This window comes from Orycteropus afer, unplaced genomic scaffold, assembly GCF_000298275.1.
Source record: "Orycteropus afer afer isolate SDZICR_OR568_19922 unplaced genomic scaffold, OryAfe1.0 scaffold00018, whole genome shotgun sequence".
Classification (NCBI taxonomy): Eukaryota; Metazoa; Chordata; class Mammalia; order Tubulidentata; family Orycteropodidae; genus Orycteropus; species Orycteropus afer.
Window position 1 is genome coordinate 9,111,373 of NW_006921605.1, and position 16,898 is coordinate 9,128,270.

The window sequence follows — 16,898 nt, forward strand, 5'->3', positions numbered from 1 at the left end:
ACAAACCCAAGGTCGCCAAGTGAGAAGGCACAGTCCTGATATTACCAAACCACACGGCAGGCTATTGATTCAAGTCCATTGAAAGTCCCAAGATCCAACCTCTCCTTTAGCAACTGAGCTCGTTAACTATTTGTACCACCCAGGGCCTAATTCTCACCTATTCCCAGAAAATGGGAAAGGCCACCTCTCTGCTAGTCCACTCAGGCTGCCCCGTAGACCAAACAGCACTGTGGAGAAAGGCAGAACCTGATCTCTGTAGGAAGCAGAGAACAAGATGGGCAGTCCAGGCCTTTGGGGGAACATTAAGTCAAGTGCGAGATGCATACGGATGGACTCACAGAATAACATAGCAGTGCTGTGACCGTGGCTGCCTCTGAGCGCCTGCGTGTTCTCAGGACCGTGCTGGGCACGTGCCACACCTCATCCTCTCCTCCAGGGGAGACTCCCTCTCAGTTCATTCCCTTTTCCGTGCCTGGAGCACATGCTCACAAACTCCTTGTTGAGTGAATGACCTCACAGCAACCTGTGAGCTGGCTCATTTTATGCCCATTTTATAGATGGGAAAATGAAGCCCCCAAAGTTTAACGACTTGGCGCAAATTGCGTACAGCTGGTAAGTGGTGGGGCTGGTCCTAAGCTTACCTGCTCCAGAGTCAGGAGCCTTAATTCTGTCTTATGTGAAAGATAGGGGCTGATAAGCACAAAGGCATCCACAGACAGGACAGTGACTGCATTTGTAGCAGTCATTGAGTGGGGCAAACGCTTAATGTGCTGAGTTGTTAACCAAAAGGCTGGAGGTTCTTGTCCACTCAGAGGCATCTCAGAAGAAAGGCCTGGTGATGTGGTTCCGAAAGATGGCAGCCGCAGAGCCCTGTGGAGTGCAGTTCCTTCCACTCCGACACACAGGGCGTTGCTGTTGTGGTTCCCTAGTGCTGCTCTAACAGAAATATACCACAAACGGATGGCTTCAACAAACAGGACTTTACTCTCTTACGGTTTTGGAGGCTAGAAGTCCGAGTTCAAAGTGCCAGGCTTTAGGGGCTGCGTGAAAGCCCCTCGACCTTGGGTTTCAGCTCTGCCTCTTGCCCCGAGCCCACTGAAGCTAGAGGCATCGCTTCTCTCAGGCAGCTGCTGGCTACTGAGGCTGACAAACCCAAGGTCGCCAAGTGAGAAGGCACAGTCCTGATATTACCAAACCACACGGCAGGCTATTGATTCAAGTCCATTGAAAGTCCCAAGATCAGCAGGGTAACACGGCAGGCTACTGAATGAAGACTCAGCTACATGCAGGGTCCAAGTGTGCCAAAAACCTAGACCTTCCTCACAGCTGCTTCGTATATACAGGAAGGAGACCACATCCCTAAAGCAGCTGATTCTACAATGGAAGAGGTTGCCAGTCTCATCATGGGGAATAACTACATCCAGCTGCCCAGCCACTCAACCAGGCCCAGCTAAGTCAGCACACAACCTTAACTACTACAGTCACCATGAGTCAGAGTCGGCTTGATGATGAGGTTCAGTAAAGCCCAAAGAGCATGGATAACTGCTTCATATAATTGGAGGCTGTGTTGTAGAAAGGCACTGCTCTGCCACTTCACTGCAGAGACAGGCACATGAAACCAGCCCCATGCTAACTCCCCTTTCTGAGGCTAACTCACATGCCCTGAGGCCTCAAGGACAAGATCCTGCAAGCCAATCACTTGGTAGTGGCTGCCTGGAGTGCTGTGCTAAGAAGCATTCTGAGGCCTCCTCCTGACTTAGTGGGAAAAAGCATGTAATTGATTAGTAATGTCTGCCATGGTAGCAGGAGGAGGGGTGTGGACAGACAGTCATCTCCTACTTGGTACATGAAACTGTTTCCCAACCTCATTCCCATCATCCCTTTCCTAACTCCCATCATCCCTTTCCTAATACTCTCCCCACCCCTCTCTCATTCCTGGCCTCTCTGTCCTCACCCCACCCCTTTTCATTCCCAACACCTTTTGGCACCAGGATAACTCCTGTTGTGTACGAATACCTTTATGGTCACCCCCACCCCCACCGACATTCCTACCAAATATATGATAGGCCACCGTGGTGGTCTTATCTCAGCAATGACAGCAGATTAATATTCATAACAGAGATAGGGGTCCTGAGAAGCAAGTCTGGTGTCTGTGCAGTAGAAACTCAGCTTATGAGTGCTGTCAGCCACAGGGCCACAAGGAGCACGGGGGCGCTCCTGCTGGGCCATCTGCATGACGAGCAGCACCTCCCACCCCACCACCACTCACTGAAAAGAAGGCAAGATCCTAACAAAGACACATTTGGGGTCATGGTTCTAGGCTGTGATTTTATTCCTAATTCGATTATCCATTGGGCCCCATGTTGTTGTCGTTGTTGTTATGTGCCGTCGAGTTGGACCCGACTCATAGTGACCCCTCCTTGGATTTCCGAGGCAGTATCACTACGGAAGTAGATTGCCCCATCTTCTTTCCGAGGAGTACCTGGTGGGTTTGAACCGCCAACCTTCTGGTTAGCAGTCAAGTGCCTTAGGCACTACGCCACCAGAGCTCCCTTGGGGCCCCATGGAGCCCAGAAAAAGTAGAAGTAGTGGGTGGGAGGTGGGGTGGGAGCTGGACCAATCAGAGGACTTGGAAAGGCCTAGTAAATGGGCTGGAGAGGTGGGGGAGCTGTGGCTGGAAACATAACTTGACCCCTGCCTTGAGTGTGGGGTCCTGCTGCCCAGGACCCCCAAGGATTCTTCTACCAGGTTCCTTTGGTGCAGTGCCTTTGGGGTGGTGCCAGCTGGAAAGCCATCTGAGTGCAAGGTGAAGGTGAAGTACAGAGGATGGTCGTCACACAGAAGGGTCACCAAGCCCAGAGACCTCCACCAGAAATCATCATGCCAGTCCTCCCAAACCATCTGCTCAGATCAGGGAAAGAACAAGTCGAGGGGCCTTTTCACTTCCCAGCCTCTCTGCCTCCTATTGGCTGCTCATTTAGAACTCACACCCATGCCCTGTGGGCCCTGAGATTCTACTGTATGCTGATCAGGGCTGTGTGTGAGGGAGAGGGATGGCAAGACTGGTGGTGGGCTGCAGGACAGCTGCAGAGCAAAGTGGGGGAAGAACAGAAGTGGGGGGGGGCCTGAGTGCCTCAACCTTGGGCCTGGGCCAGGTCCTCGCCAGCACCTGAATCCGCCCCAGCACAGGTGAGGAGGCTGAGGCCACACCTGTGAGGTAGGGCTGCGGCCAGAGCTCCCGCTGCCCCCTCCCTGACCCTTGCCAGTGCCCTGCACAGAAAGGACACACCCTGGCCTCCCTTCCCTCAACCCTCGCTCACTCCATGATACACTAGGGACAGGGAGGGGCCCTGCAGGAGAGCAGAGCCCACTGAAAGCTCCCTGGTGGAGAAATGGCCACCATCCCTGCCCCTTTTGTAGTTTTTACTTATTTCAACCTGGCTCTGGTCCCACCTCCATCACCTCACTAACAAAAACCAAACCAGGTGCCATCACGTCGATTCCGACTCATGGCAACCCCTGTGTGTCAGAGTAGAACTGAGCTCCGTAGAGCTTTCGAAGGCTGATTGTTCAGAAGTAGGTCACCAGGCCTTTCTTCTGAGGCGCCTCTGGGTAGACTTGAACCTGCCACCTTTGGATTAGCAGCCAGCATGTTCACCTTTGGCAGTATACAGGAACTCCAACATCTCATTTGTTGGAGGTTAAAAGAGCCATTTGGAAAAAAAAAAAATTACAATTGGACATCATTAGGGTACCCAAGAATTGGGGGTGGTGGTGGCTTTCCCTCTCTACTTCCCAGAGCCCTGTGGGTGGGGTGAGCCTCAGCATGTGAAGAACCAAAACCAGGAGAGAGAGACAAACCCAGTGCATCCAGGCAGGGAGAGAGGTGGGCTGGAGGGGCATTAGCGGGGATGTTTATTTGAGAGTCTGTTTAAAACTGTAACATTCACCTAATGGGAAAATTTGAAAAGAATTCAACTGGATTTGTCCTTGTTAAACTAACATTAAGGATGTTTAACAGCTGTCTTGGGCACATCACATTAAAACCGGAGACAGACTTGACAAACTAATTGTTTTGTTTGTCATTGGGAGAATCAACAAGAGGAGGGTGCAGGCAGAGCTGGTGTGGGCAACACTCCTGGACTGTGCTACCCACGGTTAATGGGCACTTGCTCCTGGCTCGGATGAGCCCTCCAGGTTTCCAGGGGACCTTGACAGCTGAGAGGCTGTGAGATGGGCTTTTAGCAGGAGGAACGGGGTCTGTGGCAAGCAGCCAGCCCCCTATTCCCACCTCATCAGCCCGGCTGCTCCCATTGTTATTGCCTGACTTCAATGAGGTGGAAATTGATACCCAAACAATGGGCCAGAGGGAGATAAGAACCCAGAAGTCTACGTGACAAGTGACCTGTGACCTTTGAATCAACCAAAACAACCTAAACAAGTTTTGTTGCTGGTGTTGTTAGCAGACGTCCAGTCAGCTCCCATGCACCACAGAGTGAAGTGGCCTGGGCCTGTGCCATCCTGTGATCCGTGTTTGGTTACACAGCAGTCCGTTGTGATCCATGGGTTTCCATTGGCTGATTGTCAGAACTAGACCAGGCCTTTCTTCCTTGTCTTAGCCTGCAAGTCCACTGAAACCTGTTCAGCATCCTGGCAACACGCAGACCTCCCCTGCCAGATGGGTGGCGGTTGCACTTGACATGCACTGGCTGGGAATGGAACCTGGGTGTCCGGGTCTCGAAAGCAATAATTCTACCCCTGAATCACTACGGCCTCATAAACAAAGCTAGCATTATGCTTACAACATTGATTCGGAACAGCCCTACTCATTTCTAAATTCATTATCATCGCCCATTCGTTCACTCATTTATTCCTCATTCATTCTTTCATTTCAAACATTTTTTTAGTGTGTGGACACATGGTACAGAGATATGCATGCAGATGTTGGAACATGGCGGAGGGCAGGCTTCCTGGGTGCTCGTGGGAGAGACCTCTCCCCAGTCTTGGAGGAGGAGGAGGAAAGCCTGTGGGCTCCCCCAGTCTCAGACCTGTGGGCATGAACTGGTGTATTGGGTCTGATCCCCAGCACTGGCAGCATGTTGGCATTCTCTACAAGCTAAACGTGAAGGGGGCTGCAAGCCACTTGGGGAGGAGGACTGGGGACACAGCCCCCCTCTCTGCAGCGGGGAGGGACAGTCCATTCATCCGGGCCCCCTGCTTCATTCCTGCACCCTCTGTGATCCTCAGGCCCCTCGGGCCCTCTCAGAACTCCTTTTTTCTCTTCCCAGAGCCATCACGTTGGAGAACACCCTTGTCATCCTGTCCACCGTGGCTCCCGATGCAGGCCGCTACTATGTGCAGGCTGTTAATGACAAGAACGGGGATAACAAGACCAGCCAGCCCATCACTCTTGCCGTGGAGAGTAAGTAAGCACAGGGCGACTGTGAGCCAGCGGGTCATTAAATCCTACAACTGCTCTCCAGGGATTGTTGGGATGATAGAAGGCGGGGTGTGCGGGGGGCAGCAGGGAGGAGGCGCCCGAGGAATTGGTCTGCAAAGAGGAGGAGAAGCAGCTGGGCGGTGGGAGGACAGGGCAGGAGAAAGCTGAGCTCCGGACACCAAGTCCCATGTCAAGTCGAGACCTCGGATCCCAACAGGGGCCACTCAGCTTGGCTTTGAGCAGGACTGCTGGAGACCGGTAGCGGGGAGGAACAGAGCACACGCGTGTGTGCATGTGTGATTACAGGGGTGGTGACTGGGGCAGCACTCCAAGAGGCAGGGAGCCCATGTTTAAGGAAATATACTAACTGCACCAACTCAGCTGGCGCACGTGCGCACGCGTGCGCGCGCGCGCGCACACACACACACACACACACACAGTGGCTGCCTAGCCACCTCCCACTCATGGCAGCCCCCTGTGCAGAGTCGAGCTGCTCTGTTTTCAAGGCTGTGACCTTTCAGAAGCCATTGTCAGCCCTTTCTTCCTTGGCACCTCTGGGCAGGTTTGAACCGCCAACCTTTCAGTCAGCAACTAAGCACTTAACTGTTTGCACCACCCCAAGACTCCTCAGTGACACATAGTGTTGCTTTTCCTGGGAGCCAGGCCTGTCCTCACTGACAGGGGCTTAGCCCAGGCTGCAGCCTGAAAGCACCCCTCTACCTATCTTCAGAGAGGGGTTATCTCTCCCCAGGAGGGCTCATGTCAACTTGGCAGAGCACAGAGGGTAGGGAATTAAAGGGCCCCTTCTTGAGCATCCTCTGGCAAAGCAGTATTGGTCCAGCAAGACTGGTTCCACCAGGTTTCTGATCTGTTGTGATGGAGATACTGGCCTGGCTCTCCCCTGCCTGTGGGACAGCAGAGGTGGGCGGGGTAGCCCCAGGCAGCAACCCCAGGCAGGAAATCCACAAACAGAGTTGAGACTGCAGCTTCCCACAGCAGCAGCACATCTGCAAGCCAGGATAGCCAGATGTGCATGTCCCTCCACATCTGTACAGCTCCTGCTCCAAGGCAAGTCTCGTCGATCATCTGGGGTTGCGCAGATGCACACCCACCGGCAGCAGGATGAGGGTGCAGACTGGCACGGGAACTTCCCAGGCCCGTCTTTAATCGCAGCCTCTGTCTGCCAGGGCCCCAGAGCGCAGGACATTCCTCAGCCCCTCCCTTCCCCATCCCTGGCCCCTCAAGCTCTGCAGGACCCTCCTAATCCCCTAGAGTCACCCTCCTCCCCCACCCAAGTTTCAGACTGCCAAGGAGGGGTGGCATTCTACTTCCTGTCCCATTAGGCTCAGGGTGTAACCACTGGCATCCACCTGGCCGGGGTCTTAGTCTCGTCCCAGCAGCCTGGGTCCCAGCCCATGGCTGTAGGAAAAGGGGGATTATTCATCAGGGGAGATGCTTTTCCCTATACGTTCCCAGTGATCAGACCGCCTAGAGCCTCAGGGAAAACCCTCAGTGACATGGACTGACTCACAGTACCTGCAACAATGGGCTCGGATGAACCAACCATCAAGGAGATGGTGCGGGACTGGACAGCGTTTCGTTCTGTTAGACGTGAGGTCAGGGCCGACTTGACGGCAACCAGCCAGCACCAAAGAGACCCAGTCATTGGCAAGAGGGGACATCGAAGAACCAGAGTCAAAGCCGGACATCTTCCAGAGTGGCTCTGTTTACCCTCGACAGGCCCCAGGTTGAAGGGCCTCCCGTTCTGTGCTCTTCCCCATGGGTGGCGAGCCCACCCACACTCCCCACTTACCGTGGGGGTCGCTCACTCTCTGCTTCCTCTCAACCCCACCCAGACTCCAGCTGGCCCCAGGGAGGGCCTCTGCCTGACCCCACCTGCCCAGCCTCACCCCTGAATCTTTCCAGCCCACCGCTCCTGCCTCCTCCTCACACGGGGGTTTGTAGGGAACTGGGAGCAGATTGGCTGATTTTTAGCTAATCTTTCCTCCCACAAGTGGTTGCACTTCCAAACCCTGTTCCTGTCAATGACATAGTCCCCCTGCCTGCCAGTTTATGAGGAGCAGTTACCACTCCTCCTCCCTCATCTCCAGCTCCTCGCTTATTTCGCCTCACCCCTCCCTGCCCTCCCTTCCTCACCCCTCTCCTCCTCAGAGGAAGAGTCAACCATCTCGCAGTCCCGGGGAGAGGGAGCATGCTCTTCTGAAATGGAGAAGGAGCAAGCAAGGCCAGGGGCCCCCAAAGTTGTCCCCAGCCCAGGTGTCACCCTGCTGACCTCACAGACTGTCACAACTCCGGAAAGGTCCACACCGGAGTACCGGGACTCTATGCTGAAGGTCAGAGCCGCCCCATCATCATGTGGGTCCAGAAACCATTGTAAATTATCCAGGAACCACATTTTTAACAAAGTAAAAGGAAAGAAGTGAAATTCATTTAGTTGTTGTTGTCAGGTGCCATCAAGTCGGCTCTGACTCATAGCGACCCTACATGCAAAAGAACAAAACACTGCCTGGTCCTAAGCCAGCCTCATGATCCTTGCTATATATGAGCCCGTCTTTGCAGCCACTCTGTCAATCTATCTCTTTGAGGGCCTTCCCCTTTTTTGCTGACCCTCCACTTTACCAAGCATGACATCCTTCTCCAGGGAATGGTCCCTTCTGACATGACCAAAGTAGGTGAGACAAAAATCTGGCCATTCTCGCTTCCAAGGAGCATTCTGGCCGCACTTCTTCCAGGACAGACTTGTTTGTTCTTCTGGCTCCATGGTACTCTCAGCACTCTTGGCCAACACCACAACTCAACAGCATCAACTCTTCTTCGGTCTTCCTTATTCATTGTCCAGCTTTCACATACGTATGAGGTGACTGAAAATACCAAGGCTTGGGTTAGGCACACCTTTAGTCATATTTTATTTGACACAATACTTCCAAAATGTTATCAATTGTACATAGAATCAATATAAGAAATACCAATGAGATCTTTTATGTGGGTTTTGTCAGTACTAAGTCTTGGAGATTGTGTACTTGTGGTATATCTCAATTTGGATGCGGGATTTTCATCTGAAATACTTGATCTGTATTTAGAGTTCATAAAATTCAGAGCTGAAAAAGCAGCCTTGTGTATTTGGATTGCTCCACACATAAAAACCCTTCTAATAATTGAAGGAGGATCCGTGTTTGATTCTACATGTAAATTCATTCTAATCAATTCACAGTTGATCCTAGGGCAGCAGTCCGGAGCTTAGGAACCAGGTGTGGGTGGTGGCTACCCTGTTGGACGTATTGGCGCCCTGGGCCTGGGGGCAGCAGGAGAACAAGTATACTGGACACTTGCCCAGGACAGGGAGGAGTCAGACCCCTGCCCCACCACAGACTTGCCCTGGGGCCTGAGAAGAGTCTCACTTTCCCGAGCCTCAGTTTCCCCTCTGCGCAGTGATGTCTACGGCAAAGTATAGCTGAGTGGATCAAATGTGATGACTTGGGAGAACGGACCCCGGAGTTTAGCACCGAGTGGCTGGCATTTGTTGAGGCTGTTCTCCAAATCATCCCTGGCCAGCTGGATCTACCTTTGTCCTTGTGGGTCCCACCCTCCAGCCTGGGGCCCCCAGCCAGGTCAGGAGCTCACATCCAGGGGCCCCTCCTTCTGGTCCGGACTTGCCTGTGATTTTGCTCCTACTCAGGCTGGGACCAACCCTAATTTAGAATAAATCTGCCCCAAGATGGCCCTGTCCTGACCCTACCATCTGTGCCCCCACAGGGATGATGTCATGAGCCTCCTCAAGATGAGGGGTCTCCTTCCAGGCCCCAGCCACCAGCCACCAGCTCACCCAGAGCAGGGGCTGGCAGGGACCACACTGGGAGTCCTACAGGGACCCCACATGAGTTGGTCTTACGGAGGACCCCAGGCTGTGGGCACAGGCCAGTGGGACTTCTGTCCTCAAAGCCATCCTGTCCTTCCCACTTTGGTAAGTCCTTGCCTAAGCCGTTGTTTCAAGGTTAAGTTAAAGAGGCAGATATACTAGTTCATTCAGCCCCTGAACCTGACCAGGCTGTCCCCATGCCCCGTGAGAGGGGATGACTGGAACTCCTCACCAGAGGGCCTGGCGGTAAGGCCTATCCTGTGTGCAGTGCCCGTCCACAGCAGAGGACACCTGGCGGTAAGGCCTGTCCTGTGTGCAGTGCCCATGTGTCCCCACAGCCGTTTCTGGCATCCTTGGCTGCTTCCCTCTGCCTCCCCATCATCCCGGGAGCTCCACAGTCAGCACGTGCAGGCCGGGCGCTGGCCCTGCTCTTTGCTGAGCTCAGTTCATTTCCTTTGTCCAGCAGTCATCTGAGGCAGGCAGTTGCTTTTATCCCCATTTGGATCATAAAAAGGATGAGGAAGCTGAGGCAGCAAAGCCAAAGGCGTTAACTCGCGGCCTTGATGCTCAGCTGACAAAACCAGGAGCCCGGGCTTCGTTGACTGCAGGAAAAACAAAGCAGACACTGGGGCGCCAGCTCTGACTCAGGGCCGCCCCGTGGGTGTCAGACAAGAGCTGTGCCCGGTGGGGTTTTCAGTGGCTGGTTTCCAGGCCTTTCTTCCAAGGTGTCTCTGGCTGGCCTCACCCTCCAATCGTTTGGATTACTGTGCTACCCAGGGACCCCCGACCATAACACCTGTGCCATTAACCACTCCTCCTACCACCTGGTGGGCTCAGCACCCCCACCCCGCCCCCGATCTGAGGGAACACAGGTCTCCCTTTTGGGTGCCGTTCCGGCTGCTACAGCTCTGGCCCTGCCCCGACCCTGCGCTCTGTTTCTCTCCTGGTCACGGGGGACCTGTACGTCTCCCTGCCCTTCCCAGTCTCAATTCTCCTGACCGCCCTGGACAATTGCCTCATGGGCCAACCCCTCCTTCCAGCCGTCTGTCCCCGAGCTTCCTGTCCTGCTGCCCCACTCTGTGGCCCTCATGGCTCTCCCCTTTCTCCCGCACTTCCCCCCAGCACACACACAGTGTGTGTAAGCCCAGCCTCTGCTTCTCCACCTCTGTTCTCCCCACCCCTGGCTCCCCGGATCTCGCCTCCCTCCTGCTCACGGGGACGCTGCCCAGTCCCCAGCACCGGCTGGACCCAGTCTCATGTCTCTGAACACCTCTGACCCTCTCCACTCAGACGTCCCCCTACTGTTCAAACTCCACGTGGCAAATTCCGGACTCAGCGCCCTTCTTTTAAAAACATCTCCACTGGCTTTCCTCTTTGTCTCTAAAGAGGGCCCCTACATGTAGGCACTTCATCCTGGTGATGTTGTCCTTCTCTCTGTCCTTCTCTGCCACTTGTCCTCTTTCCCTTAGCCCATGGCCCCGAGGGTCTGTAACTTTTCCTTCTTGGACCCTCTGGGACCATCCCTGGGTCCAGCGTGGCAGAGCCCCACCTTCTCCCCACCACAACACGCAGGCAAATCCCCAGGCTTGGGGGCTATTGTTTACCGAGGACCTACTACGTGCCAGACCACCCCCACTGGAGCCTGCCCTCCCAGCACCCATTAACCATGGGAGTTGACCTCACTTCCCCCGCCTGTACACTACCTGAGGACACACCCCTCCGGCACCGCACTCTGGGTGAGACCTAGTGCAGAAGCCCAGCCAGGCACAAACCAGGTTTTACCCTCCCTGAGAGAGGTGTGAGGAACCAGGGGCTGAATTCACACAACCCCATTTGCCCCCAGGAAGACAGATTCAGGGCAAATAGCATTCCCAGGAGGCCTGGGGCAGAGCAACTTTTTAAACTGGGTCTTTCTGACCCCCAGACCCTCCCTCGCTGGGCCCAGAGACCCTGTCACTGCTGCTCCCTCCCTCAAGTCCCACAGGCTGCCCCCTGCTCCAGGGTCCCTTGGTGGGTGTCAGTTTCTCCCTCCTTCCCTCCCTGAGCCCACGAGCAGCCCCAAGGCCCTCGTCACCCTCACATTTTCCCTTCTCTCCAGGGTTCCTGCTCTGCAGGCCATGTTCACTGGGCCGGCCATGCGGAGCCCCGACCAGGGCCCTAACTGTCTGTCTCTGCCTTGTGCCCCATTAATCTGGGCCGTGGTACCTGCGCGTCCCGGTATGTAATAAACAATTTAGAGCACACTTTTATGGATTCAGCTATATCAGCAGCTTTCAATCTGATCGCGTTTTACAGCACCTACATGAGGCTTTTATATTGTTGCAATTATTTTGCTTTATTTTCCTCCTTTCTTGCCCCCTTCATTTTACTTTATTTTATACATTTTATTCCCATTCTTCTTCGGCCATCTCCAGCAAGACCTGGAGTCCAGGAGAGGAAAACAGCCGACGGCTGGCCGAGGTAGCCCAGAGCACCATGGGGCCAAGGTCTCAGCCACCACATACCTCCCTGGCCCCATAAAGGACACCGTGTTTCTGTCACCTGAGGGCAGTGTCAATCAACATGGCCTGTTACCGCCAGAGCCTTTTGGAAAACGGCCAACTAGATAGATTTGTCGTGAGAGAAAGTCTTTGGAAGTCATATTTTTAGGAGCCGTGAGGCAGGTGTACAGAGAATATTGGATTTTCTGCCAGCATCAGACTTACACTGACCCACAACAAGAGGAACCTGGAGTCATCATAAAGAACTCAGAGCACAGGAAATCTGGGCTTCCAACCTGTCCAGGAAGGTTCAGTAATTGCCATTGTAACAAGGTCGCGTACACATTGCATGACAGACAAATCTGTCACCCAAGCTATTCTGACCTGCGTAGGAAACAAACAAGGAACTCTGGTGGTGTGGTGGTTAAAGCATTTGATGCTAGCCAAAAGGTCATTGGTTCAAATCCACCAGCCACTCTGCAGGAGAAAGATGAGGCAGGCTGCTTCCTTGAAGATATTGGAAGTCTTGGAAACCCTATGGGGCAGTTCCACTCTGTCCTAAAGGGTCGCTATGAGTTGGAATCCACTCACGGGCACTGGGTTTGGTTGTGGGTTTCAGATGCAAAGAGCTGCCCCGCTCAAAGACAGCAGCTAAACACGCCACTTTGAACGTGCATTGCTGTCCAGAGTCCCGCCATTAATGTTGCTTTCCCAAAGTTCTGCCACAGTCCTTCCTCCTGAAAGCGTCAGGAATCTGATGCGGGAGACCGGATTACTGGCAGGACTCTGGAGAGCAGCACCCATTCAGAGCGGGGTGCTCGGCTGCCATCTTTGAACAGGGCACCGTTGTTTGCTTCCTCCTCCGGTCAAAATACCACAGGCAACAGATATAGTTGCTACACAACGCAGGCGACCTTTGTTTATGATGGCAATTACTAAACCGTGCCATTTTGAACCAGTTCCAAGCCTGAAGGGAATCTACTGCCTCTATTAGAAGAGTGTGAGGGGATTTTTAATTTTGTATTAATAAGGCCCACGCATGGGAAGTTCTCTTTCACACCTGTCATGGTCCTTGGGGGCTGTGGAATGAGAGCGCCAGTCCTGTTCATTCATTCACTTAACAAATGTACTTGAGCACCTACTACGTGCCAGATGGTGTTCCTTATGCTGCGGAAGTGGTGCGAGTAAGACCTAGGAGGCTTCTGCAACTGAGGAGTTTCCTGTGGCTGCTGTCACACATGGCCCTAAGTGAGGTGTCTTCAAAGACCAGACACTTAATTCCCTCACAGATACGGAGGCTACAGATCACGGTGTGGGCAGGGCCACGCTCCCTCTGAAGGCTCTAGGGAAGACCCTTCTGTCTCTTCCAGCTTCTTGCCGGCAGTCCTTGGCTTGTAGATTCATCCCTCCAGTCTCTGCCTCTGTCTTCATGTAGCTGTCTCCCTGTGTGTCTGTGTGTCCAAACTTCCCTCTTCTTATAAGGACACCAGACATATTCAATGTAAGGCCCACCCTAATCCAGCATGACCTCATCTTAACTTGATGACATCTACCAAGCCCTTGTTTCCAAATAAGGTCACGGTCACAGGTGGACATGAATTTTGGGGTCTCTGTGTGGCACAAAGGAGCACTTGGCTGCTAACCTAAAGATCAGCAGTTGGAACCCATCAGCCACTCCTCAGAGAAAGTTATGGCTGTCTGCTTCTGTCAAGATGACAGCCTTGGAAACCCTATAGGACAGTTCTACTCTGTTGTATAAGCTCACTGTGAGTTGGAAAGGACTCACCAACAATGAGAATGGGTTTAGATAGCACAAATGGTTCATACTCGACCCAGTAATACCCTCCCAGTAATGCCATGGAAGAAAGCCCTGGCCATCTGCTTCCATCAAGGTGACAGCCAAGAAAACCCTATGGATCCGTAAACTTCCACCCAAATCACAGCTCAAAATTAAGAAAAAGCAAGCCCTGTGGAACAGCTATCCTCTGTAACAAACGGGGTCACCATGAGTTGGGATCAACTGGATGGCATCTGGTAGGGTTTCTGGTTTGATTCAGCCGCAGTTTGCATTGTGGCAGAAAAGACAATGCAGAAGTAAACAAGATAAATCCAGGTAGAGAGGAGGATCTGAAGCCCATGAAACAGGGCCAGGTGATAAGGGGAGTGGGTGTGATTTCCTTACACGAGGAGCTGGGGAAGGCCTTGGCGGTCAGCCAGATGTCTCTGTAGGCTGTCCCTGGATACCCACATAGTAACACATAAGCAGAGCAGAGGGGAGTGGGTCTCAAGTCAGCATCTGGAGAGCTGGCTTTAGGGCTCCAGGAGCCACCCATGGTCATTACTCCACTCCATGAGGACAGAGGTCTCCCATGACATCAGCTTCTAATGGGCCCAGGGAGGGATGGGATCTCAGACTTCTGCTCCCACTAACATCTGACCTCTCGCCAGATGTAGGGGGACCCGCGGACCCCATCGCCCCCACCATCATCATCCCTCCCAAGAATACCAGCGTGGTGGCCGGGACCTCGGAGGTGACCCTGGAATGTATAGCCAATGCCAGGTCAGTAGTGCTGCCCCCTCACTCCCCATGGCTCTTAGCTCCAGGTGCTGCTCTGACCTGTGGATTCCAAGGAGAGCAGTCAGGGTTCAGAAAGCTCTGGAAGCCTTGTCCTCTAAGGACCCACAGAAGGAAGTGAGGGTATTGGCCGGGAGATGAGACATCAGGTGGGCATGGTAGCTGTCATCAGAGTGTCACTGTACCACAAGGATGCCCTACTCTTTCTCTGTGGCCCAAGAGACAGGAACCAGGCTCCTGGTCACAGGGAAGCAGACTGTAGCCCTGGGGCTGGGTGGGGCCACCCTGCCCGCTTAGAGCCTGAGGAATAGGCGGTCTCTCAAGGTACCCTCCTGGTATGCAGGCGTGTGTAAGAGGAATACACACATGGGGATAGTTCATGTGGTGCTTGAGTGAATGGCCTTTGAGGTAGGATGGACCTGGGGTCAGGGGCAATCCTAGACCTTTCCTGGCCCTTTGTGACCTCACTTCTCTCACACGGGAAACAAATAATTATTAAGCGCCACTGTATGCGGACACCATGTTACGTGCCTTCCAGTATGATCTCCTTTGTCTCAATAGCAGCCATATGGCATAGGTGTCACTACCCCACCCAAGCCCAGCAAGGGCAAACAACTTGCCCAAAGCCGCCCAGCTGCCCTCTGGCAGAGTTGGAATGCAGCTGGCTTCCTCTGAAGTCCCTGCTCATAGCTGTCAGGCTCTGGGCCTGTCTCCTCATCTGTGGAGTGAGAATGATGGAGCACCTGCTTCCCCTAAGGCCTGACGAGTGCTAAGCTTCGGCCCCTAATCAACCCTTGTGTAAGTGCTCGGTAAAGACAAGCTGACATCATGGGTACAGAGTTGGTCATGGCCATGAGGTCACCTCCTACAGAAGATTCCTGGAAAACATGTCCATTTGGCAACATCTCCAAAGTTAGGGTCCTCGGAGCGTCCTGGCGAATATAGGGAAAGCCTTCAGGATACCCAAAAAAAACCACTGCTGTGGAGTCGATTCCGACTCATGGCGCCCCTAGAAGGCAGAGTAGAACTGCACCACAGGGTTTCCTAGGCTGTCATCTTCATGCAAGCAAAGCCCAAACCACACGCACTGACCTGGACTGGATTCTAACTCACAGCGCCCCTAGAAGACAGAGTGGAACTGGCCCATAGGGTTTCCAAGGCTGTCAGTCTTCCCGGAAGCCAACTGCCTCATCTTTCTCCCATAGAGCGGCTGGTAGGTTCAAATCTCTGACCTTTTGGTTAGCAGCCAGTTGTTTTAACCACTGCACCACCAGAGCGCCTTCTTCAGGATACAGTGGAGCGTATTAAGTGCCCCAGGAAGCCCCATAGTAAAGAAACCTGCCTTATGTCGTTCAAGCCAGTGTTTCCCAAACTTTGTGACCATGAGATCCTTTCTCATGGAACTTTTCTGTGTACCTCCTGCAGCTAGCACAGACCCCACTTTGGAAAATTCCATCCTTGGGAGAATCTACCAGGTGTTAAGCAGGAGTGCCAGGGCAAGCCAAATGTAAGGGGCCGTGGGAGGAAGGACAGTGAGTCAGGAAAGGGATCAACATCAAGTCCTTGCTGCTCTCTCTAGACTGGGCTGAGGATCGTCTGTCTGTCTGCCTTTCTTTCTCCTTCCAAACGGTGTGTCCTTCTGCACCTCCGTGTCACTTTCCCTCACCCATGCCTCCTTCTCCTCACTGCTCTGTGTTAGTTCCTGTGGTATGGGACCCAGCCCCTGCACATGAGTGCTGACTGCCCAAGGGCTTGATTTGCATTAAAGCCTCACCTCCGACAACCCCATGGGTAGGCACAGTTGCCCCATTTTACACACAAGGAAACTGAGGCCTCAAGCACCAAAGGAACTTGCCCAAGCCCCAAGTGCAGCTAGAAAGTGTCAGAGCCAAGCGTGGAACCAGGCAGCCTGGCTCACAAGCCCACACCCCTGCCACCCCCTGCCCAGCCTCTCAGCCTCCAAAGTCCCTGCAGCTGAACCCCTGCCTCCCTCGCCCCTCCAGGCCCCTGATCAAGCTACACATCATTTGGAAGAAAGACGGGGTGCTGCTGTCGGGGGGCATCAGTGACTACAACCGCCGGCTCACCATCCCCAACCCCACGGGCAGCGATGCCGGCTACTACGAGTGTGAGGCCGTCCTACGCAGCAGCAGCGTCCCCGCCGTGGCCCGGGGGGCCTACCTGTCTGTGTTAGGTGAGCACGCAGGAGGCAGGGCGGGGGTGACCCCTGGTGGCTACATCACAGGGATTCCCTCTCCTGCTCCTTCCTCCTGCAGAGCCGCCTCAGTTTGTCAAGGAGCCAGAGAGACACATCACGGCAGAGATGGAGAAGGTGGTGGACATCCCCTGTCGGGCCAGAGGTAACACGGTGGCCGGGGTGCATGGGGACCAGGACCCCCAGCCCCTGAGCTTCCTGTCCTGTCACAGACATTCCTCAATTCTGCCTCCCATTCAAAGCCACACCGCTGAGTATAGGACCAGCCTGGCTATGAGCAGGCAGCCAGGAAACAAACAGACCAAATGACC

General features: G+C 53.8%; 1 protein-coding gene across 1 annotated transcript in view; it reads left to right on the forward strand.

Annotated features, from left to right (window-relative positions):
* SDK2 (sidekick cell adhesion molecule 2) overlaps positions 1 to 16,898 on the forward strand; it is a 199,388-nt gene that overhangs the window by 75,602 nt on the left and 106,888 nt on the right. The window contains 5 exon segments of the mRNA XM_007959888.1: positions 1,314 to 1,328; positions 5,289 to 5,422; positions 14,246 to 14,357; positions 16,376 to 16,566; positions 16,649 to 16,787. Of these exon segments, the coding sequence (XP_007958079.1) occupies positions 1,314 to 1,328; positions 5,289 to 5,422; positions 14,246 to 14,357; positions 16,376 to 16,566; positions 16,649 to 16,787 (591 nt within the window).